The sequence below is a fragment of the Lynx canadensis genome, chromosome B4 (genome assembly GCF_007474595.2).
Source record: "Lynx canadensis isolate LIC74 chromosome B4, mLynCan4.pri.v2, whole genome shotgun sequence".
Classification (NCBI taxonomy): domain Eukaryota; kingdom Metazoa; phylum Chordata; class Mammalia; order Carnivora; family Felidae; genus Lynx; species Lynx canadensis.
The window spans coordinates 72,912,562-72,940,440 of NC_044309.1; the positions used below are offsets into that span (position 1 = coordinate 72,912,562).

Genomic DNA, 27,879 nt, shown 5'->3' on the forward strand with positions numbered 1-27,879 from the left:
TCCTGAATAAAAATGTTCTACCCAATAAAGAACTGCTATTTAGAATCAGAGTAGCCCTAACAGTGCAAATCCCCTACATAATTCAAAGTCTAAATAGCTCTCTGAGGTCATTTCAGTTGAGATGACTTTCAAACAATATTATGAAAGATAGCTTTTATGGTCTATGATGCACTTTCCCTTACATCCGAGTGAGAAAGTGTGAGAAAGGGGTGAGGGGATAGGGTGAGGGTGGGGGCTGAGGAAAAGGCTTTTGTGACTCCTAGGTCAATGACCATGTGACTTTAGGCAACTTGCTCAATTTCTCCCATCCCTAGATTCCTTACCTATAGCATAGACACAGGCTCAATGATGTCTAAGGTACTTTTCATCTAATTACTCTAATGACTCTGTGGCTACTTTTGAATCTATACACTGGACCACAAAGATAATCCACTTTTTTTTGCACCTGGTACCTTACTCTTAAAGAAAAAGCACTTCTTTTAACTGATGGGAAAACTTTGATAAGAAAAATAAAAAGACTTTTTTGAATGACGACCTCATGTTTTTGTTTTAGTACATCCGGCTCATTATCAAACCCTCCTCAAGAAAAAGCACAGTTAAAATGATGCAGGAGATTACACAGATTATTTCTGAATCATTTGGTTCATATTTAGTAATTGAAAATAAAGCCTATTTACTAAAAAGAAAAAAATTCTAGTCCCCGTAGTGAAACCACTCACTTTCCTGAGGTAGGGAAATATAACCTTAGAACAATACGTTACTGCAGTTGATTCAACGTTTGAGTAATTAAGGCAATGGTTTTTCTAGCAAGTGCCATTGAGAGGTACTTGGCACATCATGTGTGGGCTCTCTCTTCCCAACCCTTCCCCCACCTTGCACACCCTCTGAACCACTGCCCTTGGGCCCAGCTCAGATGTCACCTCCTTGGGTGCCTTCCCTTGCCCCAGGCAGAAAGACAGCTCTGTGGCTCTCTCTTGTCTTATATCTCTCATGGCAGTTTGCTTCTCTTGTGTGCAGTGTGGCCATCAGGAGATAAGTGGGGACTACAGAATGGTTAACTGCAAAATAGATGGAATGCCAGAGATTGGCCACAAAACATAAAAGAGGGACAGAGCTCAGTAGAGGTAAAACAAAACACTGGGAGAAATAATAGAAAAACCTAACACTTTGGGTGAAGACCAAACTGACCAGCTAATAAAAAGGGGAATTTAGGTTAAGATAGGATTGTAAGAAAGTGCATTCAGACACAGATTGACCTAGCTAAGATCCTTGAGTAGGAGGGTGATTAAGAGGGTAAGTCCCTTATTATCTATTCTGGCTGAGGGACTCGAGAAATAGATAGTTTCTCAAGAAACTGAGAGCAAGCATTTATTAACCAATCCAGTAGTTTTGAGATATGGTAATGGAACATGATTTTATATGCTCTGTCAGATAGGAAGATATAGGACACAATTGTGGTATGACTTTTCTTTCATCTTGAAGAGATAAACAATATTTATTTTAAAGAAGCAAGCTATGAAATTCACTCAGAGCTCCCTCATACTTTTTGGGACACTGAACACACACTGGCAACTCCTACATGAGCATGCAACAAGCCACAGAGAAATTCTGTGTGACACAGAATAGCATGGACTTCCAGTTGGGGACAGGATAGATGTCATTTTAGGAATCGCCATGGAGTGACCGACATGTCCCCCATTGAGTCTGTTCTCCCGCAACTGACCTGGGGAGGAGAGGGGATATTGCCACTGAGCCCCAGGCTAATGAGTAAAGAGCATGGCCTTGCAGGAACTATGTGCCTAGCAGGCGAGAGACTTACCAACGTCTACATAATGATTAACCAAAGGCCCTAAGCCTAGAAGAACTGGGTATTTATTAGCAAAAGAAACATTATCCAGGAAACATCGGTTACTCAGCTAAGTAGCCCCTGGGACCACATGGTTTTTACACATGGTTGCCTCTTAACATGTTCTACTTGGTTGAATCTCTTTGTAGGTGATGCTCGGCTGGCCTGTGGCCCTTGGCAAGAAGAAAAGGATTTCTTCATAAACTCCTATCACCTCTTTTTCTTTTGCAAGTGGGAGAAAAGTGTTGGTCAGGGAAGATATTAGCAGGGAGTTCACCTATTTTTTTCCCCACACTGAACAGCAGCACAGCGAGGTCCTCCCATGGTGAAGGAAACGACCCTCCCACTCCCATGTTTAAGAGACATAGCATTGCACCCCCACAAAAGGACCTGTAGTAAGATCCTGACAACCTCTGCCTTTAACCACCTAGTCTCTAAGACTATCTTCTCCATTCCTCCCAAAATATAAATCTTCCCTTCGAAAACTGAAAACTAACATAAAACAAAGCCCTTTTTCTATCAGGTCATAAGAGACAAATTCTGTATGTAAAATGTTAAGACTGCTTTAGGCTGTAAGAGAATCTGGTGGTATTCACAGAATTAAAATTTAGAGAAGGACACCTTCTTGTCTAGATTCTTAGAAACACTAAGTTGTATAATTGGCTGTCATAGATCCTAGAATAGTGTAAGGGGATCCAGAGATGTCAAAGACACAAAACATAACATCAACAAGAGTAGGAAGAATGAGTTGGGAGAGAATGTAATGACTTACTTGAACATTTCTCCTGTCTTGAGCATTGTGATTGTGCCTCTGTTTGTCCAGTTAGATATTTGTATACAGTTGTGGTTTGTTGGAAGAGAAATATAAGCTGGAATTCGTGTTCTGAGAGGAACATGTGATGCATTGTTTTCGTCTCATGTGGATATCTAGACACACTTCTCATATTGACCAAAAGTTTTAACATGGTTATGGCAAAAGCTGCATGCTGAAAAAGGTGTTCCGGTGGGAACTAAACCTCAGCAATAGGAACTGAGCTGTCAATGTTGATATTTCAGTCTTATGTTTAGCCTTGAAGAGAAGGGGATTCAGAACATGTGACTGGCTGGACATGGGCACTGGGGAAGCAGTGGCAGGAGAGTTCTCTTGTTAAGAATGTGGTCAGGAACTTCTGAGAACCCTTGTGTCATTAACACTTTGAAGATATGTATGGTGTGGGGACATCCTCGGAGAGTTTGTGTCCCCTGAGAAGAAAGAGGCCTGTTAGGAAACAATTCTAGACTCCTGGATCAGGGAGACAGCTTAGAGGCCACCCTGTCCAGCTTTGCACCCAGCACAGGAAACATCTATGCTCCATCCAACACACAGACATCCAGATCTATAGAGTTATCTTACAGGGGACACATATGCAACCCATCGTGTTTCTGGAAAGTGCCATGCACGGGAACTGAGGCTGAGCTGAAACTACCGCTGCTATTTCTACCCTTGGGTCCTCATTTCATCCTGTAAACCTACTTGAATCTGCTTGAAACCCTCTCCCACCAAACGGTCCATCTGATGGGCACTCATTTTAAGACTGTACCCTTTGACCCAAACCTCTCCAGTTCTTCCAGCTTTTGTCCTGTGATGGAGTGCTCAGGCTCTACATCTCAGTCATGGTCCAGTTCCTCCACTGTAATTTTTAATGGCTGTATGCCAAGAAAAGCACAATGCTGTCACCTCAGTTTCGGGCCCAACAGTACAAAGCATGTTAAGATTATTAACTTGAGTTGGACATCATGCTTTCTTTAAGGCAACCTATTTCAGTGTTTGTTTTTATGGTGGCCATGTCACATTCTTCATTCTTGAGCTTCTGCTGTAAACTGCTATTAGGCTACTCTTCCTGGTTCTATCCTATGTACTTTTTTTGAAAGCTAAGTGCAGGGCTCTGCACTTATTTCCACTACATTTTAGCTTTCCAGTCTTGTGACATCTTTTAGAATCGTTGATCCTTTCTCCTTATGTGCCAACTACCTCATCAAGCTTCATATCTTGAATTTGCCTTCATCCAAGTCACTGGTACCAACTTTGAATAGAACAAGACCATCTAGAAAATGGCCCACCATCCAGTCAACTGCTCAAGCCAGAAACCTGGGAGTCACCCTTGATCTTTTATCTACCCTCTTATCCCTCATACCTAATTCACTGGCAAATGTCCTATCACTTCTACCTCCAAAACATATCCTAAATCCATATGCTTTTTCCCCCCAATCTCCATGGCCACTACTCCAATCCAAGTCACTATCACCCATAATTTCTGGGCAATTACAGTAGTCTCTATCTGTCTCCTGTTTCTTGCCCCCATGATCCATCCTCTACCCAAGCACCCAAGTAATCTTTTTATTTCATTGCTTTATTATGTTCCTCCATTACTGGACAGGCCATGACAGTTTAATTTGGAGTCATGGCCTATCCTCTTTGCCTGTTTACATACAATACCAAACGAAGCACACTCTTAGCTAAGAATAAGTGCATTTACAAAATATTAGAATCTCATTTGTAAGTCATGTGAGATTATGCCAAATGTCCTGCTAAAATCAAGGTACACTTTGCCTAAGACAGTCCTGTAACCTACTAGTTCACTGTTGTCTCAAAAGATGAAGCTAGTTTAACACAACTATTTAGGAAAACACTACTGGCCTCTGTGGAGCAATATTTTCTGCGGTATTTGCACATAAACAAGCTATTTAATAAATTGCCCTAGAATATTACTTGGGATCTACTTTTTACCACTTCTGAAAGCTGGGATGAAACTTGCCTGTTTCTAGTTCTCTGGCGATACTACTGTTCTCCATGGTCCACGATATATTTACTGTATTTGGTGCAAGAAAATTTTGACTCCTACCTTAAACAGTAACATCTAAACATCTATTTCAAAAACATTTATTGATTGTTTTGAATCACATTGATAAGACAGTAATTCTTTGTTCTTCCATAACTTACCCAAAGATTACATGGGTGACCTTATAATAATTTCATTTCTTAAAGCACTGTATGCTTAGAAAATGGAAAACCATGAGAATAAACGGAACCAAAACATTCAAGGCAATTGAAATGTTCTACCCCATGACTGTGGTGGTGATTTCACAACTGGATTTGGGCAAACTTATCAAATCCTATCCTTTAAATTGGAAAATTTTGTTGTATATAAACTATACCTAAAACAAAACAAAACAAAGGACCAACGCCACATCACTTTAAGGATGATGAGATTATCTTTTAAAAGCCTAGCTGAATAACAAGAAATCATATGACACACTCCCCACCCAGCACCAGAGCCCTGGAAAGAGGTGGAGATGAGGCAGCAGTCACTGCTGCGGATCCAGAAATAGCACTGATGGGGGTGTGCAGAAGGGGGTGTTCAGGGCTGCCGTGCAGGTGAGCGCTTTCAACTCCTCCAGGACCCACCCACTCCTCTTAAAACATAAGGGAACCCTTCCCAATTACTCTCCCCACATTACTCTCCCTGTCCTCTTCCCTTGCCAAAGTTTAAGGCAGCTGTCCTCAGACTTTAATGCTCTATACAGATCTCCTTAGGATCTTGTTAAAATGAAGGTTCTAACTCAGTCGGTCTGGGGTGGGACCTGAGATTCTGCATTTCTCCCAAGCTACCAGGTATTGCGGATGCTGCTGGTCCAGCACGTATCTAAATCCGCAAGCTCTGGCCCTGTGGCATACACCATTCAGCGTTTCTGTTTCTCACAACCGCTGAACTGGTGCCGCATCGCCTGCCACACTGTCTGGGTGAGGGGCCATGCCAGCACCACAGCGTGATTAGCTGTAACACGGACCCCTTGGCTGTCCAGGTGAGACTGCAGTGAAGGGAAGCATTTACAGCTGAATCATTATTGTTCCCGTGGGACACTGACTGGCTCTCAGTGTGAATGCAAGGTCTGGTCGACTTCCTCAGGGCATTAGGGCATCACTTACTTGACCAACGTGTATATTTTTAAGTGATTTTCAATGCCAGACCTCTCCCCCCGACCCCACCCCCCCAGCCAGGTCTCTTTCCTTCCAAAAGGATCTGAGGCTCACCACACTTTTTAATTCTTCCTCTTCTAAACCAGGTTAAAAGTATAAAACTTTTGGGGCACCTGGGTGGCTCAGTCGGTTGAGCGTCCGACTCTTGATTTTGGCTCAGGTCATGATCTCACCTTTTGAGTTCGAGCCCCACATCGTGCTCTGTGCACTGACCATGTGGAGCCTGCTTGGGATTCTCTCTCTGCCCCTCCCCTGATCGCTCTCTCTCTCTCTCTCTCAAAATTAATTAATTTTTTTAAAAAAGCTTAAAACTTTTACTGTCCTCATGGCTAGAACAGTCCATATAAAAACTCCCAGCACTGGAAGAAAAGTAGTCTTTAGTGTTAGTCTTGCTTTTACCTACCATCATCTCCCGCCAAATCCACAGCCCCTCTCTCCAAAACTCAGAGACATGTAAGCTGGTTGAGGCAGAATACTTACAAGAAAATTTAAAACTCCAATACAAGGGAATTGGACAAACTGTAGGAAACATATTGTTTTCTGGCCCGCCATCTTTTTCCAGTCCTTATCCTTATTACTGGTCTCTCCCTCACTCTCTTCTACCCCTTCCCTTGGTCCTACCTTTCCAAACTGTCTCCCCCTTCCTGTCTTCCCCCTCTCCACCTTTCCCTCATCTCTAATCTCCACTAACTCTCCCTACTCTTCCATCCCCTCCCTGCCAACTCCTCCGAAGGGAAGTATCAAAATGAGGTGAGTAAGGATTTAAAAACACAGAGAGCAGAGCGCTAGCTGGGGATGAGGGAAGGGTTGGGCAGCATGGAGAACCCAACTGAGGAGGAATTGAAAGTGTTACCCATCTGTGTGGTTAGATAGAGCTCAGTTTCGGGGGGTTTCCAGCTAGTGTGACAGAGAGCCAGTGGAGAAGGGAATTTTAGCGTGTGGGAAAGAGAGGGGTTTTCAAGTGAAGGGCTTGTGACAGCTACATGGGACAGGAAAAGCAGCACAGTCCAGAGGTTCTCCATGACAGTAGAGGACAGGCACAGTGGCAATATCCAAGGGAGGAGCCTGGAACTGGAGGGGGCTGTGGTCAGTAGTAGGATGTCCGGCGGGTAACTGCAGAGGTAGGGTGGTGCATGCCAGCAGAAGGAGACAAGAGGAAGGATTGTCTATTTAATGAGAGCCCAGATGGAAGGAGACATCCCTGAAAGTGAGGAGAGAAGAATGAGGTGTCTGAGTCCCTAATTCAGTGAAAATTTTAAATATTTTGGAAAATTCAAAATTATCTTTTGTATACAAATGCATTTCCTAGAACTTTAATAGGGACTCAATATAATTACTAAAACACTTCACTGATCATTACCAATAATAAATTTAGCATATTTCCACTATGCCAGGCCCCCACTAAGCCCTTTTTTTATTAAATATTTCACTTATGGGTAGTACTATTACTACTTTACAGATAAGGAAATCGAAGTTCAGAGAGGGTAAATATTTGTCTAAGGTCACACAGCTGGCATCAGAGCCCCAAACCCTCATAGTCTGATTCCAAAGTCCTTACCCACTATGCTATATTGTCTGCCAAAGTCAAATGTCCACAGAAGAATGAGAGTATAAAAGGTAAAACCTGGGGCGCCTGGGTGGCTCAGTCGGTTAAGCGTCCGACTTCAGCTCAGGTCACGATCTCGCGGTCCGTGAGTTCGAGCCCCGCGTCGGGCTCTGGGCTGACGGCTCAGAGCCTGGAGCCTGTTTAGGATTCTGTGTCTCCCTCTCTCTGCCCCTCCCCCATTCATGCTCTGTCTCTCTCTGTCTCAAAAATAAATAAACGTTAAAAAAAAAAATAAAAAAAAAATAAAAGGTAAAACCTAAGCAAAGACAAAAAAACTTGGAATGAAATACGCCACAATGTTACCAGAGCCTGTTCTAACAGTGAGACTCTAGGTGATTTCTTTACACTTAATTTATTTTATGTACTTTCAAAATGGTCTTTAATGATTATCTTACTTTTACAGTAATAGTATTAAAATGAAAAATATTTCAAATGATAGTATTATTATTCGAAACTTTTTTTGTGGGGGAGGGGGAAGAGTTGCATTTGTTTAAACCCCCAAGGTCATTCATTAATATTGTCCCTATTTCATTTAAAGAGCTCACAAAATACTTTAAAGGAGCAGAGGGGCGCCTGGGTGGCTCAGTCAGTTAAGCATCCAACTCTTGATTTTTTCAGCTCAGGTCATGATCCCACAGTTCATGAGTTCGAGCCCTGCACTGGGCTAACAGAATGGAGCCTATTGGGATTCTCCCTGTCTCTCTCTCTTTGCCCCTTTCTTGCTCATGTGCTCTCTTTTGCTCTCTCTCTCTCAAATTAAATACATAAACATGAAAAAGAAAAGGAAGGAAGGAAGGAGGGAAGGAAGGAAGGAAGGAAGGAAGGAAGGAAGGAAGGAAGGAAGGAAAAGAAAAGAGAAAAGAAAACAAAAGAAAAGAAAAGAAAAGAAAAGAAAAGAAAAGAAAAGAAAGAAAAGAAAAAGAAGCAAAAATGTAAATATTCAATCCCAAAGTGCACTTTTTATCATTAGATCCTGATTGACTTTCAACATTCTAAGGAGCAGAGGACCAGCACACCAGGTCTGATAGCATGCAATTATTTGTAATATTTACACATTAAACTAGGGAATGAAAGGGATGGTTTTTAAAGGCTGAGCCAGGAACAGGCAGGGATAAATTCTTTGTACAATTCCTTCCATTTATTTCCTCATAGGTAAGTCTAAATTGGTGCAAAGTTGCTCTTAAACTAACCTCACTGCTGGTTAAGTATTTTGTTTTGTCTAATGAAAGAAATATGTCTCACTGATGACCAAATCAAATAATATCTAGTATAATCCTAAAAAAAAAAAAAGTATTGAAAAGAGGTATGCAGATAGAACTTGTTGGTTTAGTTAGTGCTTTAAGAGGTAAAAAATTTAGGAGGAGGTCTGACTTTAAATGAGGAAGCTGTACTGGTAAGAAAGAAAACTGTGCACCACCACCACTTCCTGTTTTTGCCTCCAGTCCTTAGAGGGGGTTGTGGGTTTTATGAGCTCTCCCTTTATAACTTGACATGTCCTCCTTCCTCTTCTTCCACTCCACAAGAATAACTAGCTTCCTTTCCCCTCAAACCTAGATCCTTACTTTTCAAAGTGATGCCCTCTTTATCACATTCTTAAAATGTATCTCCTGAGTGACAGAAAACACCATATAACCATTAAATAAAGGTGTGTGCTGTTTTGGGTGGGTATTTTGGACTTCCACTCCAGCAGGAATGGTGGATCTGGAGCTTCATTCATACTTTCCTACTCTTTTTTTTTTTTTAATGTTTATTCACTTGAGAGAGAGAGAGAGAGAGGGAGGGAGGGAGGGAGGGAGGGAGGGGGAGGGGCAGTGAGAGGGAGACACAGAGTCCCCAGCAGGCTCCAGGCTCTGAGCTGTCAGCACAGAGCCCAACATGGGGCTCAAACCCATGAACTGCAAGATCGTGACCTGAGTCGAAGTCGGAGGCTTAACCTACTGAGCCACCCAGGCGCCCCCCTCTCTCTTTTTTTTTTAATGTTTATTTCTTTGTTCTGTAATGTGGGAGTGAGCAGATGAAGGGCAGAGAGAGAGAGAGAGAGAGAGAGAATCCCAAACAGGCCCCACATTCAGGGCAGAGCCCTATGTGGGGCTCTATCCCATGACCATGAAGTCATGACTTGAGCGGATGTCAAGAGTCAGACCCAAAATAGACTGAGCCCCCGGGTGCCCCCCCATTATTCTGTTTCCTTGGTAACAATTCACATTTAAGGAGAGATGGAAGAGTTCAGAGGACTACACCAGGGGCTTGTTCCCCTCCCTCCTCAGCCCCACCACCAATCACACTGTCATCCTAACAAGTTCCTTAGCCTCGTGAGTCTTAAGTTTCTTTACCTATAAAACAGGAATGATAACTAGGGGTTGTTCTAAAGATCCCATGACACACGTATACTTTATAACTAGCTTCTTTTTTTTTTCTAACTCTTAAAAAAAGTAAAAGCTATTCTCAGTCAGCAAGCCACGCAAAAAAAAGAGGCTGCAGGTCAAAAGAGGTTTTGGTCAGTATGTTGTAGTTTGCCAACCCCTGGGTATAGACGTAGATCACTGATACGAGGTACCTGATGTGAGGTGAAGCTTGTGGTCATAGAACAAGGCAAAACTAACTGGCCCACACCAGGACGGTTTTCCACTCTACTAAACCAACTACCACTCTGAGTAGTAAAAGTTCAAGCTAACTCGGAAATCCCAATTTCTGAACTATGCTGACCTGCAGTGCGGATACACATCTGGGCTACTGCAACCCAGGAAAGTGAGCGAAAAGGCCGTGTGCATCATGGAGGTATTAACACCGGTAAGACCTTAGAGAGTACACTTAAGTTGCCTCTTGCAGGCTACGAAAAACACAGTGCTACAAAATAGAGGCCATGCTCTTCTCCTTGGGTCCTCGTCCTTGCCCGACAGCAGGTGCAACTCAGTGTCGATAGGACGGAGCCCACTCTCCGCACATGCTCTTGCGCCCGCGCGCTGCGCACACACGCCCACCTCTCTGGGGCCCCCGAGAACTGCCTTCTCGGAACCCCTTATCAGACACATCTTAGATGACTCACCAACTAAGCATAACTGCTCAACTTTTAAAAACAATGGGTGGGACTCCTCTCCTACGCTTGCCAACGCTCTCCGTTTAGAAAAGAGGCACTCGTTTTAAGCACAACATTAACCACTTTCCTATTTCCCTATTTCTGAAAAGCTTCTTAATCCAATGCATTTCAATAGAGTTCAATGGCACTGCCACTGTCCTTTCTACATGTATTTCAAATGTTGGCAAGCCTGAATGTGCCACTTCTCCCCTTCCAGCATTATTATTCCCAAACAAGAGGCTCTGATGCCAGTGATTTTCCCTGCCAGCTGAAGGGCAACAATTTTCTCTTCAGATCATTTCTAAGGAACGGTGACTATAACTCAAAGAATTTTAAAAACAAGTAACTGATTGACAAGAGGGTAGATGAATGTGACTATACGGATGGGCCTCCCAGGATCACTGGAAGAGCAGGGCTTCCCTATTGACTTCCTCTTTAATCGCATCATTTTTATATCACAAGATCCAGCGTCGTCTCTCCTCAAGAGGCAAAGAACTGCCGGCTTAGGAGCGCACAGGGGAAGACAACTTAACATTTACAAGGAAGAACCTGATAAATAGCCACACAGACCATCTTCATTACTGCTAAGAGCAAAGTGACCCTCTTGGCGAGTGTGATTCATACTTTTGGGAATCTACATAAAGTAACAAAGCAATGGCGGTTCTTGAACGTGCAGAGTACATATTTGTGAAGCTGTGCTGCAATCTCACCCGACCTCATAGAATTTGCTGGAAAAGATGCAGACTTCAGAGCTATGCTGAGGCACTTATGTAAGCCTTATGCAAGCCTCCTGATATCAGGAGAAGCCCATTTTTGGTGACAGGATAATAATGATGAAATACCTATAAGACATGAACAGGACTTAGGGCACTGTGCTGATGGGTCTCTGGTTCCAATTCCATTTCTGTCTTCCTTTATGTAGGCGAAGGCCCCTGGAAGTCTGATCTTGGTTTACAGAGATCCTTATATTTTAGATTTACCCTTACTGGCATGGCTATTTACTGGTATGTTTGTAAACACTGTAATTATAGGTAATACAATGTTGCATCTTTTTGGTGGAAGGATAATGAAAAAAACGCTCCACAAAGGTAAATATTAAGAAATAGACAGAGAGAATTCACCTACAATTGAGGCAAACACTCAACCACAAAGTGAAGGTAATTGCTGTAAACTAAAAATGACAATTACTGTCCTTTTTGCAAGTAGCAATTTAACAACAAATGCCCTTTTAGCAACGCAATACCAACCTCTTACAGTATTTAACAGCCTCTGAACTATTTAGAATTTTCACATGAAGGAGGCAATCCCAGGAAAGTAACCAAGTAATCACTTGTGGTGAGTCCCGTGCTAACCTTGTTATTATCATTACATCTCCAAAGCCCATTTCAAATTTGAGGGTGAACTAAGGGTTTTGGTTGATATTTTCCCTCTGATAAGTCTGCAATAATTATGAGAGCCCTTGTTTTGCCCTAAAGCCTTGTTTTTTGTTTTGCAAAATCTAATTCTTATATATTCATTCATTCATTCATTGAGCATCATCTTATATGCAAGCAACTATTCTAGATCTTGTCGGGGCAGAGGGGATGTTTGAACAAGGAAGAATTAGACATTAGTCCTGCTCTTGTAGGGCTCAGAGTTCAATTGGGAAGGTAAAATATATGCCTAATTAATGGAAGTAATACTTGTAATTAGAAAGGTAGAGATTACACTGGAAACACAAGAGAGGGAGAGCTTCCCCTGCACGTAGGAGGATCAGGAAAACATTTTTGGAGATAGCATCCAACTGGGCTTTACAGGCCTATTGGCATTCAGCAGCAGAGACGGGCATGGGAATAGAGAGGTGAAAAAATCAAGGTGACGAGGACAGTGCAGGTGACCTTTACAGAAAAGAAGGGGATTAGTGTAGCTGAAAGGGAGGCAATCTAAAGGGAGATGGGGTTGAAAATATAGTTTGGAACGGGTATCACAGCACTAACGGCTTATTCTCGCTCTCGTGGTCTAAACATCAACACTGAAAATCTGTTTTTCCTCAAGTTTTCTGTAGGCAAGAGGGAAGAAAAAAAGCCTTATTGCATTGGTTTTAAGTTCTCTAAAACACAAGGTTTTTTTCCAACTAGATTCGTCCCCCAAAAACACATGGTAGAAAAGAGAATACAGGGGCACCTGGGTGTCTTAGCTGGTTAAGAATCCAAATCTCGGGGCGCCTGGGTGGCGCAGTCGGTTAAGCGTCCGACTTCAGCCAGGTCACGATCTCGCGGTCTGTGAGTTCGAGCCCCGCGTCAGGCTCTGGGCTGATGGCTCAGAGCCTGGAGCCTGTTTCCCATTCTGTGTCTCCCTCTCTCTCTGCCCCTCCCCCGTTCATGCTCTGTCTCTCTCTGTCCCAAAAATAAATAAACGTTGAAAAAAAAAAAAAAAAAAAAAAGAATCCAAATCTTGGTTTCAGCTCCAGTCATGATCTCATGGTTCATGAGTTCAAGCCCTGCATCAGGCTCTGTGCTGACAGCTTGGAGCCTGCTTGGGATTCTCTCCCTCTGTGCCCTTCCCCCACTAGCATTCTCTCTGTCTCTCACAGGATAAATAAACTTTACTTTAAAAAAAAAAGAGAGAGAGAAAGAAAATACAAAGAGTGTAAACTTTGCACTTCTGCTCCACCCTAGACCCCGTGTCACTCTCCAGAAGTATCCACTGTCCACAGCTTGCTTATGTGCCCTCCCAACTAGTCTGTAGGGTATATACGTATACAGTCTCCCTCTCTGCTCACTTCCACCCAGCATTCAGGTTTTTTCACATAATAATATTCCGGGGAAATTTTTCCACACCAGTACATATAAATCCAGTTTACTCTTTGACATAGTAGCCTAGTATTTTATTTTATAGAACTACTATGATTATGTAAGCAATTCCCTAATAATGGACTTGGCGTCATCTGACATTGCTAGTACTTGTGTTTTAATTCTCAGGAAGAAAATTTAAATCTTTGGAAGGAATTAAATCCAAGGGCTCACGAAGACAGTGGGGAATCTTAAATAGCCACATGAGACCAAGTCAGGTGTAGATATGACAAATATGAAGCAGTTCAGAAGTTATATTGGTTTTATAATATACTTTAGGCATATATTTTACTGGCTGTGACCAGGAACTTGACCACTGCTGATCTACAATTTGGTGCATTTGATATTACAGAACTATTTCCATTACAATGGTTCTTTTCGAAACAGTAAAATAATCCAGGAATACTGACAGATTACACAAGATGACTTTATTTTTTTTTTCTTCCAAGATTTTATTTAAATTCAAGTTAGTTAACATATAGTATTGGTTTCAGGAGTAGAATTTAGTGATTCGTTACTTACATATAACACCCAGTGCTCATCACAACAAGTGCCCTCCTATACAAAGTGATTTTAAAGCTAAAATATTAACTTGCTAGTATCTATTGATAAGAATAAAATTTCTCTTGTGATGTACAGTAATAATGCAAATTTGGTTATGGAAGAGGCATCACTAAAAGGCAGTATAGTGTTTTGTCCCTTTTTCTTTTTAATGTTTATTTTTGAGAGAGAGAGAGAGAGAGAGCACACAAGGAGAAGAGGGGGGTGCAGAGAAAGAGGAGGACAGAGGGTCCAAAGCAAGCTCTGTGCTGACAGGAGAGAGCCTAATGTGGAGCTCGAACTCATGAACCATGATATCATGACCTAAGCCGAAGTCAGACACTTTAATAACTAAGCCAGCCAGGCACCCAAGCAGTATATAGTTTTAGTTTTATAGTATATAGTTTTAGATCACACAGGTTCTAGAGTCAAGAAAGCCTGGATGGAACCCTGGTTCCCCAACTTGCTAAGTAGTTATTAAGCCTCAGTTACTTCATCTGTAAAATGGAGCTAATACTTCTGACTGGTGATGAAGATTAAATGAGATAATATGGCAAGTAGAATAGTGTTCAATAAATGTTAACCGTTATTTAGTGACTACCTAATTAATACTTCAGCAAATACTTACTATATAGTGCTACTGAATACCAGGTGTTACATTACTGGTACTCTCTTCGTCTCTTTCTCTCCCTCACACACACACTCACAACATACACACCCACACCCACACACCCACACACTCTCTCATAGCAGCCCTATAAGGTTGGAACAGTACATAATCTTCTTGCGTGCCACTTTTCAAAGTGTTTTTAGCTATTTATCTTTTGTATCCTTACAGCCATAGAAAATAGAAAACAAGACTCAAAAAAGTCTGGAGTTGTAATGAACCATAATAAAATTTAAACTATTGTCTACATAGATTGTTATGTTGTTTTAGAATTATATTTCAAACAGATGGTTTAAAAACGCACTGTTTACAATAAATGATGACATCATTGAGCTCTCAGAAGTATCATGAATTACATTCTTCTTTTTCGTGGTTTTATACCTAAGGGCTACATTATTAAAATAATAATAAACAATAACACCTGCTAAGAAGTTATGGGAAAACATAAAGCATTTATTGCTTTGTCAGATTCTGTGTAGTTTAATAAACCTCTCATTTACCTACTACTATGAGATGATACGTTCTAAAGACATTAACTTTCTATATAATGTATGCCTTTAATAGATATCTTTAGAAATGTAACTTTCCCGTTTTGGGCCAGAGTGAGGGAGACGGTAAAGTGAAATAAAAACAAAACCTGCCATTCTTACATGCCAATATTTACTTTTGATGCCACTTTGGCTATGACAGAGTTAAGGAGAAACTATGTAAAAAAAAAAAAAATCAGTGGTAGAACAGGAAGTTACGGTGGAAGATTCTTCAGCACCCATTGCATTTTCCTAGGATAACCACTCTTAGGAAAACTCAATTCAGTGGGTGCATTTTACCCTGAGATACTTGTGCCTCAGCACATCCCCAAACGGCTGCCTCTGGGTACGGCCCCGTTTTGTTTCCAACAGAGAACACCTACTGTCAGAACAACGGTCAGCTGAGATTCCCCATTCCCATACCTCCTGTTCCTCAGATGGAATTATAGGGCTTCAGAATTCAGGAAAACACAAAACTGAACTGTATTCTTACAACAGGGCAGAGTTCACCGAATCCAACTGAATCAGATGTGTGTTAAACAGGGATGACAGCCATTATGGTTAGGTCAAAAAAAAAAAAAAATGAGCCCCAAACTCATCCAAGAAAAAGAAATCACTCCCGCAAGTTTTCAGATGACTCCAGTGAAGAGCTCCGCACCCAGCCTCAGGGAGACTCGGAGGAGCCTTCCGGCTGCTTTTCTAAAGAAGTTTGGACAGGCTTGGACTCTTTTTCCATGTTGGCTAATATGAGTCTGGAACAGGGCCTTGTACCAGATGAAATATCTTGATCCTGCCAACTGCTTCTTGGCTTTGAGCAGCTGTAGGAGCAGCTGGTTTTACAACACACAGAGTGAGTCCTTGTTCTACATTTTGTGAAAAACTTTAAGTTTGGGTCTTTATACAGCTACCTCCGTGAGCTTTCACTTGATGATTTGTTGCGCCCGCTTTTCATGCATCTTGCAAATAACCAAATGATCTATAATAATTTTATGTGGGGAAAGTCTTCCTGCAACCATAAGAGTCAAGTTTTTCCAGTTCTTTGCTTCAGTTGGAAACTAAAGAGTCATGAGACAAAAGATCAATTATCCCTGAATCACTATAATTAAAAGTCAACTGAATTCTAGGAATGGTAGATTGAATACAAGAACTTACTCCTGCTCCCTCCTAAGAGCATGAGAGGACAATAATAACAAAATTTCAGAACTGGAAAGCAGACAAAGCTGAACCTTAAATTAGCAGTGGAGAAAGCCAAGACCAATCTAATTTTCACCACAGAATTCTCAAAAGGCCCTGAGGGCATTACTGGAAATAGGGAACACTGGAAGGGATGAGCTAGAATAAAGGGGATCTTCAAGAGATAGTGAGATTCCCCAGACCAGGCCCCTGTTCTGTAAAGCTATGATTGCTCCCCCTCCATCTGGCAGAAGTATATATGTGAAGATACATTCTCTAGAAAGTATAAAATATAGGTCTCTGGGTGAGGGACTCAATACAACTTGTTGGGGAGTGGGTACTGTCATGAAAGCTGGGATTCGGTGAACACATGCAAGTGAGATATTCACCACAAGCCCTACCCCCACCTTGGTTCCCAGAAAGATGGCAGAAATGCTCAGACCCTCCGGCAGGAGACAGGAAGATGCTGGGCAATCTGAAACAGCGAAAGAGTTACTGACACTGGTGGTTCCCCAAGTAAAGGGCTGTAGACAACCCTTTTAAGTGAAGCTATTGCCAACAAGCTCCCACTCACCTGTGCCGGGCTTGAATTAGGCTGGTTTCCCCCATCCCTTATTTTTAAATATAACAGACAAAGAAGGACCACCTGATATCTGAGGAAGGATTCCAAAATGAAAGATAGAGTCCAAAGCCAACAAACAAACCAAAAATGAACTTGCAACAGAGATACAATCAGCACAATTCAGACTGTGGGACCTCTATAGGACAAATGGCCCAGTTTCTTCAACAAATATATGGAATAGAATACAAAGGAGAGAGAGAATTGGGGGAACCTATAGATTAAAAGAAATTAGAACACATGTCAACCAATTGCACTATATGGACTTTATCTGAGTACTGATTTGGAAAATCCAATTGGTTTTTTTAAAATGAGATAAACGGGCGATTCAAATATTGTTTGGCTATTTGATGATATTAAGGAACTGTTGATAATTTTTAGGTACAACTATTATGGTTATGTTTTAGTAGTCCATTATATATGTATGTATATATATATATATACATACATACATATATATACACACACACATATATATGCAATACATATATATATGTAATAAATACACATATGTATACATATGTAATACATACATATATGTAATACACATATATATATATAATGAGAAATATACTGAAATATTTATGGATGAAATGATATGAGAGCTGGGATTTGCTTTGAGAGAATCTAGGTGAGGTGGATGATTAAATAAGTGAGGCCAGGAGATGATGGGAACATGGGAATCTCATACTATTCTTTCTACTTTATGTTCAAAATTTTTCGTAAAAGAGGAAAACTGTCATTAGAATCCTTGGAGAATACACTGAAATCATAAAAGAAAATAATAGAATATCAAAAAAGAACATTCCAAGAATTTTTTAAAAGCTCCTGTAAATAAAAAAATAATAACAGAAATAATATTCAGTAAAGAGCTGGGAAAAAATTTTCCAGAAACTACACATATTCCAGAAACTACAGAGAAAAATTATCAAAATGAAAATTTAAGAAAAGAATAAAAATTAGAGGACAAGTCCAGAAAGGTCCAGAATCTGGGGAGTAGTTCCAGAAAGAGTAAAAAGGGGAAAGAGGAGGAAGAAATTCATTAACACAATAGTGTATAAGAAAATGTCCCCTGGGGCACCTGGGTGGCTCAGTCAGTTAGGCTTCCTACTTTGGCTCAGGTCATGATCTCACAGTTTTTGAGTACAAGCCCATGTCAGGCTCTGTGCTGACAGCTCAGAGCCTGGAGCCTGTTTCAGATTCTGTGTCTCCCTCTCTCTCTCTGTCCCTCCCTCCCTAGCCTCTGTCTCTCTCTCTCAAAAATAGATAAATGTTAAAAACATATTAGAAAATGTCCCCAAACTGAAGACCATGAACTTCCAAAAGAAAAGGATGTACCAACAGCCTGACACAATGGATGAAAACAGGCCCACATCAAGACACATCACTGTAAAGCTGCAGAACATGGGGGACAAAGAGATTCAACAAATTTCCAGAAACAAAATAAAATAAAACAAAAACCCTGGCTATACAAGGACCGGGAATCAGGAGGATATGGGACTTCACACCAGAAGAGACCGGAAAACAAGGGAGCAATACGTTCAAAATTCTGAAAGGAACTTACTGCCAATATAGAGTTCTATATCCAGCCAAACTGCCAATCAAAGGTGAAGTCAGAATAAAGTCATGTTGCAGACATGGAGGCCTCAAAAAATTATTTCTATTCATCCCTTCTCAGCAACAAAAGGAAGAACATTCAGAAAGAGGAAGAAATGGAACATAGGGAACAAGGGAAGGGATCTAGCAGAGAAGAGAGGTGAAGGGGATTCCCAGAATGGTGACAAAGAGAGATTCCAAACTAAAAGTCTGTTCTCTCTGTCTTGGTTCCCTCATCCATCAAGCAGGGAAGTACTAATAGGACCTATCTCACAAACTTGCAAGGATTCAGCAGAGAACACTTAAGAATAGTACCTGCTACAAAGTAAGAGCTGCAAGAGTTGCTGTTGTTACCACCATCAAAGAATGGACCCTTCACTATGTTAAACATAGAACTAACTACTTGATATACTGCAGTAACTAAAAAAAAAAAAAAAAGTAAGTCAATGTAAAACACATTTCTGAGCTGAACATATTTCCAGCTTTGGAATAACTAAAATTAGTCACAGAACCATAGGGTTTCGGAGGTTGGCAGGGTTCTGAGATTTTTCTAGGGCAATTTCCTTGTTTTACAGAATAGGAAACTGAAGCTCAGAGTGGCCAAGTCACTTGCTTAAGACTACACAGCCATTTAGAAGAGGAATTGGGACTAGCAGTCAGGTGTCTCCTGCCACTGCTCTGAAAACCACAAGCGCAGCTGCACAAGCCACCCCGTGGCATCGTCAGAGAGTCAGAATTCCACAGATACCAATAAAAAAATCGCCAGAGAAATATTTTGTCCAACTATTATCATTTTACCCTAAAACCTGGCACCTGGCTCAAGATATACATAAACAGAAAGGCTACATAGAAAGATCCACCCAGGGCAATAAAGAGAAGAGGCTACAGTTGGATTTACTGAGTTGGATGGACAATAAAGAAGAAATGCATTGAATTTACTGTCCTATACAGAGTTTTAAGTCTAGGAAGGACATCTTTAGTGATTTACACATAACAGTATTAATCCCTAGAGGCGCCTGGGTGGCTCAGTTGGTTGAGCATCTGACTTCGGCTCAGGTCAAGATCTCTCGGTTCACGAGTTCCATGAGTTTGAGCCCCACATCGGGCTCTGTGCTGAGAGCTCAGAGCCTGAAGCCTGCTTCGGATTCTGTGTCTCCCTCTCTCTCTGCCCCTCCCCAGCTAGTGCTCTATCTCTCAAAAATAAATAAAAACATTTTTTTTTTTTAATTTATAAAGAGTATTAATCCCTAGTGCTACTGATCAGTATGGCACAGCATGGCTGGACATCACTGATCCCTGAGTAATGGAATGGGTAACAATGTACTTTCACTGCAGTTTTCTAAGTCTTTCTAAAGGTATATACACAATTTGTAGGATTACTAGCCATTTCGGTCACTGCTTCCAAGCATAGATGATGCTCCTATCTAAACGACCCAGGGATACAGACTACTCAGCAAGGCCAACAAAGACGTGAGTGTAGTCTTGTGGGGAAAAGGCTGGAAGAAGAGAATGTCCTCCTTGCCTCATCAGGCAAAACACCCCTGACACTCCTTAGAGGTTTGAGAAGGGAATCAGGCTGGGTGAGAATTTTCCTGGTATAAATTCTATGTCTGTTTTCATCTTGTTCCAACTAAAAATAAGCTCTCTGTACATTTGCAGAAAATCCCATTCAACAGTGTGAGAAAAAGTTATTTAAAAACAAAATTGCCTAATTTCTTTTAACTAACTCTCAGAGAAAAGTACATGCTAATTTCTCATCTGTGCTTCTTGGCTATTTATTACAAACAAATTTACAATCACCTTTGGATATAGTACATGTTCCACTGCAATCCAAACACCGAAGTGGTGAGTGGTTGGATTAAATGCCTCTTAATATTTTGACCTTTTAGCTGAGATTTAAAATGACAGGTAAAGAATCCAAAAATACCAAAAAATGCTATCTTGAAATCTTTTAATCCTTTTTATAAATGCTTATTTTGGTGTTTTTGATTAATGAAAAGATATTCTCCTTCCACTTTCTTATAAACATTAGGTGCAACTTGGAAAATCATTCCAATAAACAATATAAAAGTATGTACTCACAACTTAGCCAAGTTAGTAAAAACATAAAATGAAATGAAAACTACTTGGAAATATTTCCAGTGTCTTCTGTACATGAACAGGAACATACAGAAAATACAGTTTTAAAATGGAAATTACAGCACTGTCAACACTCACAGAAAAAGTAGAATTCCGGTGTTTGCCAGGGCAAAGGCGAGTCCCAAAATCCCACTGCCCATAATGGCATTGCTTAGGTTAAAAACAGACATGCCTAAGGAGGTTGTTCCTGGAATCTAAACACAGAGACAAACATAAGCAAAACCATCCCCAAGAAAGTTCATCATGTCAAAGTCTTTAAAGCACTATTAGGAACCAGTGCAGAAATAAAATTCAAGAAATACTTGTTTAGTGGTCTGGTTATTTTCCAAAATGGGTTTCAGGAGAAAACACACAGGGTCCATGGAATATCCTGGGGAATATAAATAGCTATACTTTTGGTAGGATGCTACATGCATTAAAAACATCTGTCCCAATTTATGGGATTCAAACAAATAAGCAAACTTTATTATAATGACACTTACATAGTCATCACATTTCTTTTTTTCCAAGTGGCTGTTAGTGAGACTTCTTCTACTTTCGCGATCAGAAATAAATTTGCTGTAAAGACATGCAGAATAATTTAATTTCACAATAATTGAAGGTTAACATTATTACTTATCAAAACATCACACAGGGAAAGTTATCAGTCAATTACTTAAGAGTTTACAGCCCTATTCAACCACCTGTTTTATTTTGCTTTGTCCCTTGCCAGTATTAGTTGTTTACACTCTTGTTTTACCAAGTAAACTATGAGTGTCCCAAGGGCAGATACTTTGCCTCATTTGTTTTTAATTTTTTTTTAATGTTTATTTATTTTTGACACAGAGACAGAGCATGAGCAAGGGAGGGGCAGAGAGAGAGGGAGACACAGAATCCGAAGCAGGCTCCAGGCTCTGTGCTGACAGCTCGAACTCACAGACCACAAGACCATGACCTGAGCCGAAGTCGGACGCTCAACTGACTGAGCCACCCAGGGGCCCCACCTCATTTGTTTTTATACCCCTCACTGTACTTACTACAAAACACTATTAACAGCAGGTGCTCATCCTGAGATGAAATGAAAGACAACCCTAAATCAAAAAGAACTATAATCTCGAATCATTCAGATTCGAATCATTCAATACTAATAAATGACTATACACAATACAAGTTAACTTTTATGTAGATTTTTCTCCAACTGAAAATTAGGTAATGTCAAGGATACTATAAAGCTGGCATTTATTTTTTTAAATGATTATTTATTTTTGAGAGTGGGGGAGGGGCAAAGACAGAGAGAGAGAGAGAGAGAGAGAGGCAGAGGAGACAGAGGGTCCAAAGTGGGCTCTGCACTGACAGCAGAGAGCCTGATGTGGGGTTCGAACTCACAAACCATGAGACCATGAGTCGGATGCTTAACCAACAGCCACCCAGATGCCCTATAAAGCTGGCATTTAAAAGAATACTGGAGCGGCGCCTGGGTGATTCAGTTGGTTAAGCGTCTGACTCTTGATTTTGGCTCAGGGCATGATCTCAAGGTTTGTGAGTTCGAGCCTTGTGCTGGGCTCCTAGCTAACAGCCTGCTTGGGATTCTCTCTCTCCCTCTCTCTACCCCTCCCCCACTCACACACACACACTCTCTCTCAAAATACATAAAAACATTAAAAATAAAAATAGGGGCGCCTGTGGGGCTCAGTTGGTTAAGTGTCTGACTTTGGCTTAGGTCATGACCTGGCAGTCCGAGGGTTCAAGCCCCATGTCAGGCTCTGTGCTGATAGCTCAGAGCCTGGAGCCTGCTTCAGATTCTGTTTGTGTCTCTCTCTGCCCCTTCCCTGCTCATGCTCTGTCTCTCTCTTAAAAATAAAAAAAAAAAACTTGACCCTCCCCCACTCATGCTCTGTCTCTCTCTGTCTCAAAAATAAAAAAATAAAATAAATAAAAAAAAAAAAGAGGGGCGCCTGGGTGGCTCAGTCGGTTAAGCAGCCGACTTCAGCTCAGGTCATGATCTATGACGGACTCTCGGTCCGTGAGTTCAAGCCCCGCCCGCGTCGGGCTCTGTGCTGACAGTGCAGAGCCTGGAGCCTGTTTCCGATTCTGTGTCTCCCTCTCTCTCTGACCCTCCCCCACTCATGCTCTGTCTCTCTCTGTCTCAAAAATAAATAAACGTTAAAAAGTAAATAAATAAAACTTTAAAAAATTAATAAATAAAATTTTAAAAAGTATGTTTTAAGAAATTGAAGCAGGAATTCAGAAAGCTCTAAGAATCATCAAATATATTCAGGGTTAATATGAGAACTTTATGGCCTAAATTTCTAATTAAAAAAGAAAATTCCCCATTAAGAAAACAAATGTTATTATTGTCAAAGAAAGGGCCATTCATAGGTAAACTGTTGTATGTATTAGTAAAACACGTTAGGGATGCTTTTAGGCTCTTCTGAAAATGTCATTGTCCGGTCTCAGCAAGAACTAGTCACAGTGAATTTTTTCACTAATAAACATGAAGCCGCTTGAACTGGACTATTTTCAAGCAGGTATCTTTAAACCGTACACTAGATTTTCATAAGCTGTTTTGAATGATGTGGTATTTCACAATGAAACATTTTTAAATGAAAGACAGATATCATCAATGTTGGTTTACTATAGCTACCTACCTTTTTGATCTTTAATCTAAGAGGTCTGGCTTCTCCCTGGCATTACTTCTCCAAATTTGCTTCATTTTGCCCTGACAAACTAAAGACAAGCAATATACATACTATAAACTTCCTCTGGGACCATCACCTCATATAAGCAGCACAATCTCTGGCTTATTCCCTTCAGCATCTGCCTGTGTCTACAACCTGTCCAGTTACCGTGAGAGAGCGAAAGGAGGTAGAAGGAAACCTCGGTCTCCTGAAACTCAGGAGAAACTGTGCCACTAAAACCAGAATAGGTTTGACTGTGCAAACCTGAGATGAGATCAGGAATCCAGAGAAGGAAACGCTTCTTCTATTGGGTGGGACTAGCCAGAGGAAACTTAAAGGCAGACGCCTAAGAAATAGTATTGCAGGCTCTTAGCAAGAGAACGACATAATGAAAGTATCTTTGGAGACCAATCTGGCAGCTGGATAGCATTGTTATTAATGATTGGTGTGGCCCTTCTTTTGTCCTTAACATTTTAAATCTTTACACAGAACTGAGGTTTACGGATCTGGCTGAAGAGGGCCAAGGGAAAGGTGTCTTCCTTTTCACACAGGCAGCCCAAAGAAAGTGAGTGCTGGACTTGCCAGGGTGAAATGGACTCCTATTTAGCGTTGCTATTAAGTAAAAGGCTCTATTTAATCAGGTTAATTTTAATAACTCAATTCTAACCAAATCTTCATCTAGAAGCTCTCTCATTTGCCTTTCTTGTGGAGGGACCTGTTTTCCAAATAGAATTTCCATTATTTTTTTAATGTTTACTTATTTATTTTGAGAGAGAGAGAGAGAGCGTGTGTGCGCAAGTGAGCACACACAAGCAGGGGAGGGGCAGAGAGAGAGAGAGAGAGAGAGGGAGAGAGAGAATCCCAAGCAGGCTCCGTGCCATCAGCACAGAACCCAATGCAGGGCTTGAACTCACAAACCATGAGATCATGACCTGAGCTGAAATAGAGTCAGATGCTTAACTGACTGAGCCACCCAGGTGCCCCCAAGAATTTCTATTATTTTTAAGTCAAAAGAAAAACCCCAACATTTTCAAAGAAACCAAACCAAACACCGATAAAACACCTGTGACAGCAGATCTAAGTTCCTAGCCTGGCGGCACTCAGAGCTGGTGGCAGAGGACTGGTGGGCAGGGGATGGGCCGCAGACACCTTGACACCAGGGGCCTTCAGTAGGGTCAAATATTGTGCAACGTAAAAGGATAAAGAATAAAGTCCCTGCATGATTGCTGGGTCTTTCTTACGGAACTTCTACAGGGGGAGTATGATAAACTGACATACAGTAGCAAGTAACCATTAAAAAGCACATTAGAAAACACTGTGTATCAAGTGTCTCCCTGATTCTGCCTCTTCCAGTCTACTTTCTGCGGAGGTTAGGCTTAATAGGTTTTCCCAAAAATCTTCACTGGCTCCCCCACTGAAAAAGCTTCAAGTACAGATTCCCTGTACTGCTTAATTTAATTTTGTCTCAATGTCCCAATCTTAGCTCCCCCTGCTTCTCAAAATGATCTTCCCAAGAGGGGTGAGGCCTGAGACAAGACCAGTGCATTTTGAGAACAGAGACTGAAAACTCTGAAAAACAAGTATAGTTGACCCTTGAACAACACAGGGGTTAAGAATGCTGACCTCCTGTGCAGTTGGAAATCTGTGGGGAAACAGGTTTTGCTTACATAAATGGGTTAGAAGTTTAGGACAGAAAGCCGCCACCATGGGGCAAAAGCACCCAAGGTTAGCTAGCAAGATACTATAATGGGATCACGAGTAACTTGTTATATCACTTGCAGGAAATTACTTTCCATCTGATGCCAATATACTATTGTGCTTTGATCACAAACTCCACTTGCCCCCCAGACCCTTTGCTTCTTACACACATAAGTTAATGATTACTGTCTGTTTTCTCCATGCTCACGTGTGTAATATCTGGTTTTCTTCATGCTCACCATGTGGGTAATATCCTGTGACCTCAATAAATACGGAGACAAAACACCTGTTTGGGGCTCTTGTCTCCTCCCTGACATTAGCCTCTCTTGTATTCAATTCTGCATCTGTTCTCTTTCTGGACAAGAGGGCACTCCAGACTCATAGTCTGCAACAGAAATCCACGTATCACTTTTGACTCCCCCAACACTTAACTAGTAATAGCCTACTGGAAGAATTACTGATAACACAAACAATTGATTACACATACTTTGTATGTTACATGTATTATGTACTGTATTCTTACACTGAAGTAAGCTAGAGAAAAGAAAACTGTATTAAGAAAATTATTTCCGGTGTGTCTGGGTGGCTCAGTCAGTTAAGCGTCTGACTCGTGGCTTTGGCTCAGGTCATGATCCCACAGTTTGTGAGTTCGAGCCCTGCATCAGGCTCTGCACTGACAGTGTGGAGCCTGCTTGGGATTCTCTCTCTGTCCCTCTCTCTCTGCCCCTCCCCTGCTCTCTCTCTCTCTTTCTCTCAAAAACAAATAAAAACTTCTAAAAAATAAAAAAAAAATTATTGCCAGTACTGTACTGTATTTGCTAAAAAAATTGGACCCGTGCAGTTCAAACCTGTGTTGTTCGAGGGTCAACTATAGTCGGAATCCACTCTCTCTTCAGGAGACCCTCCTCTCAGCCAGTGCAGTTCTGTCTGTTCAAAATACATTTTTTTCTTTTTTTAAGATTTTAAAAAGTTGGGGCGCCTGGGTGGCGCAGTCGGTTAAGCGTCCGACTTCAGCCAGGTCACGATCTCGCGGTCCGTGAGTTCGAGCCCCGCGTCAGGCTCTGGGCTGATGGCTCGGAGCCTGGAGCCTGTTTCCGATTCTGTGTCTCCCTCTCTCTCTGCCCCTCCCCCGTTCATGCTCTGTCTCTCTCTGTCCCAAAAATAAATAAAAACGTTGAAAAAAAAAAAATATTTTAAAAAGTTTATTTATTTATTTAGAGAGACAAATAGAGAGAGACTGCAGGAGGGGCAGAGAGAGACAGAGGCAGAGACAGAAGCCCAAGCAGGCTCTGCACTGATAGCACAGAGACTGATGCAGGGCTCAAACTCAAGAACCTTGATATCATGACCTGAGCTGAAATCAAGAGCTGGACACTTAACTGACTGAGCCACCCAGGCACCCCTGTCCTCCCAGTTCAAAGCCCTCATCTTCCATGAGTCTTCTTACACTCTGGTCTGAATGGAGTTTTCTGACTCTGACCTATTTACTATTTTTCTGTGGCACAGACTGAGCCATGAGGTCACTTTGCATCCCAAGCGGTTATGTGGTGTCCTCACTCCCTCTCCTTCCAAATGTACCTGCCCATGCAGTAGCAACTCAGAAGACCCTTCACAAACCAAATATGCATCTTCTTTTTAGGAATTATGGAGTAGCTTAGGCAGCAGGGAAATCTAGCTCAGTAAGAATGAAGTACTGAAAGAACGCCTCTTTATTCTCTTTGTGTTGTTCCAAAATGTTCTCCTCTTTATATCTCTTTATATCTTTGTATTTCTGTAAACTATTTTCTAAAAACAAATAAAGCCAACCTTTTTTGTAATGGAAAAGTCTATTCAAAATAACTAGGTCATGCAGCTTATCACAAGTTTCTGTTATCTCACCATTTAAAAAATGCAATTGCGTGTTAAAAAGCACTGACCTCTGGCAAAGAAACTGAAATAAAATTTCTATTTACTGACTTAAAAATGGGCTATGGGCAAGGGTGTCTTTGACATGTGGTCTCAGATGATAAAGGTATTATTTAAAAAAGAGTTTCCACAGGGTCGGTCTGTACCCACAAAGCAGAATTCAACCAACTCTTAGGTAGCCAATTGTTCTGCAAACAAAACAAAACAAAACAAAAACCTACAGTGTCTGTCGTGGTGACCTTCAATAGACAAAGCCTTAAAGAGGATGTAGGCGTTATACTGAGGTAGTGTGAAAGGACGAGAGAAACATAGAACAGTTATTTAAAACCAAAAATAAATCGGCAACAACAACAATCCAGTTAAGGATGGGTTGTACAACAAGAAGAAAATCTTCCTATTGTAATCTCCACCAATCAGGTTCTTACTAGATTATAGTGTTTCATTTGAAGATTCGTCACACAAAAGGGATGAGTGGTTGAACTTAAATGACCTTTGTGAGTTCCTTCCCTGAAATGTTAACAATCTATTAAAAAGGAAAAGAAAAAAAGAACAAGAGCAAAGAAGCAGGTAACAAAGAGACTGGAAAACATGAAAGAATGAAAGACACAGGAAGGCATTTCAAGAGAAGACCGATACAGATGGTCAACGACACATGGAAAGATGATCAACATCACTCATCATCAGGGAAATGCAAATCAAAACCACAATCAGATATCACTCCACACTTGTCAGAATGGCTTAAATTAAAAAACACAAGAAACAATAAGTGTTGGTGAAGATGTGAAAACAAAGGAACCCTCTTGTACTGTTGGTGGGAATGCAAGCTGGTGCAGCCACTGTGGGAAACAGTACAAAAGTTCCTCAAAAAGTTAAAGATAGAAATACCATATGATCCAGTAATTCCACTACCAGGTATTTACCCCAAGAATATGAAAACACTAATTTGAAAAGATATACACACCCCTATGTTTATTGCAGCAT

At 41.1% G+C, this 27,879-nt stretch overlaps 1 protein-coding gene across 5 annotated transcripts in view; it reads right to left on the minus strand.

The window, feature by feature from the left end:
- The window catches only part of SLC38A1 (solute carrier family 38 member 1), a 70,349-nt gene that overhangs the window by 20,526 nt on the left and 21,944 nt on the right, over positions 1 to 27,879 (minus strand). For all 5 annotated transcript variants that reach the window (XR_003970335.1, XM_030322399.2, XM_030322402.1 and 2 more), the window contains 2 exons: positions 21,121 to 21,196; positions 20,717 to 20,832 (listed from right to left, as the gene is read on the minus strand). Coding sequence is in view for 4 of the 5 variants with exons in the window: in XM_030322399.2 (XP_030178259.1) it covers positions 20,717 to 20,832; positions 21,121 to 21,196 (192 nt within the window). In the remaining variant the exon portion in view is untranslated. The remainder of the gene's footprint in view (positions 1 to 20,716; positions 20,833 to 21,120; positions 21,197 to 27,879) is intronic.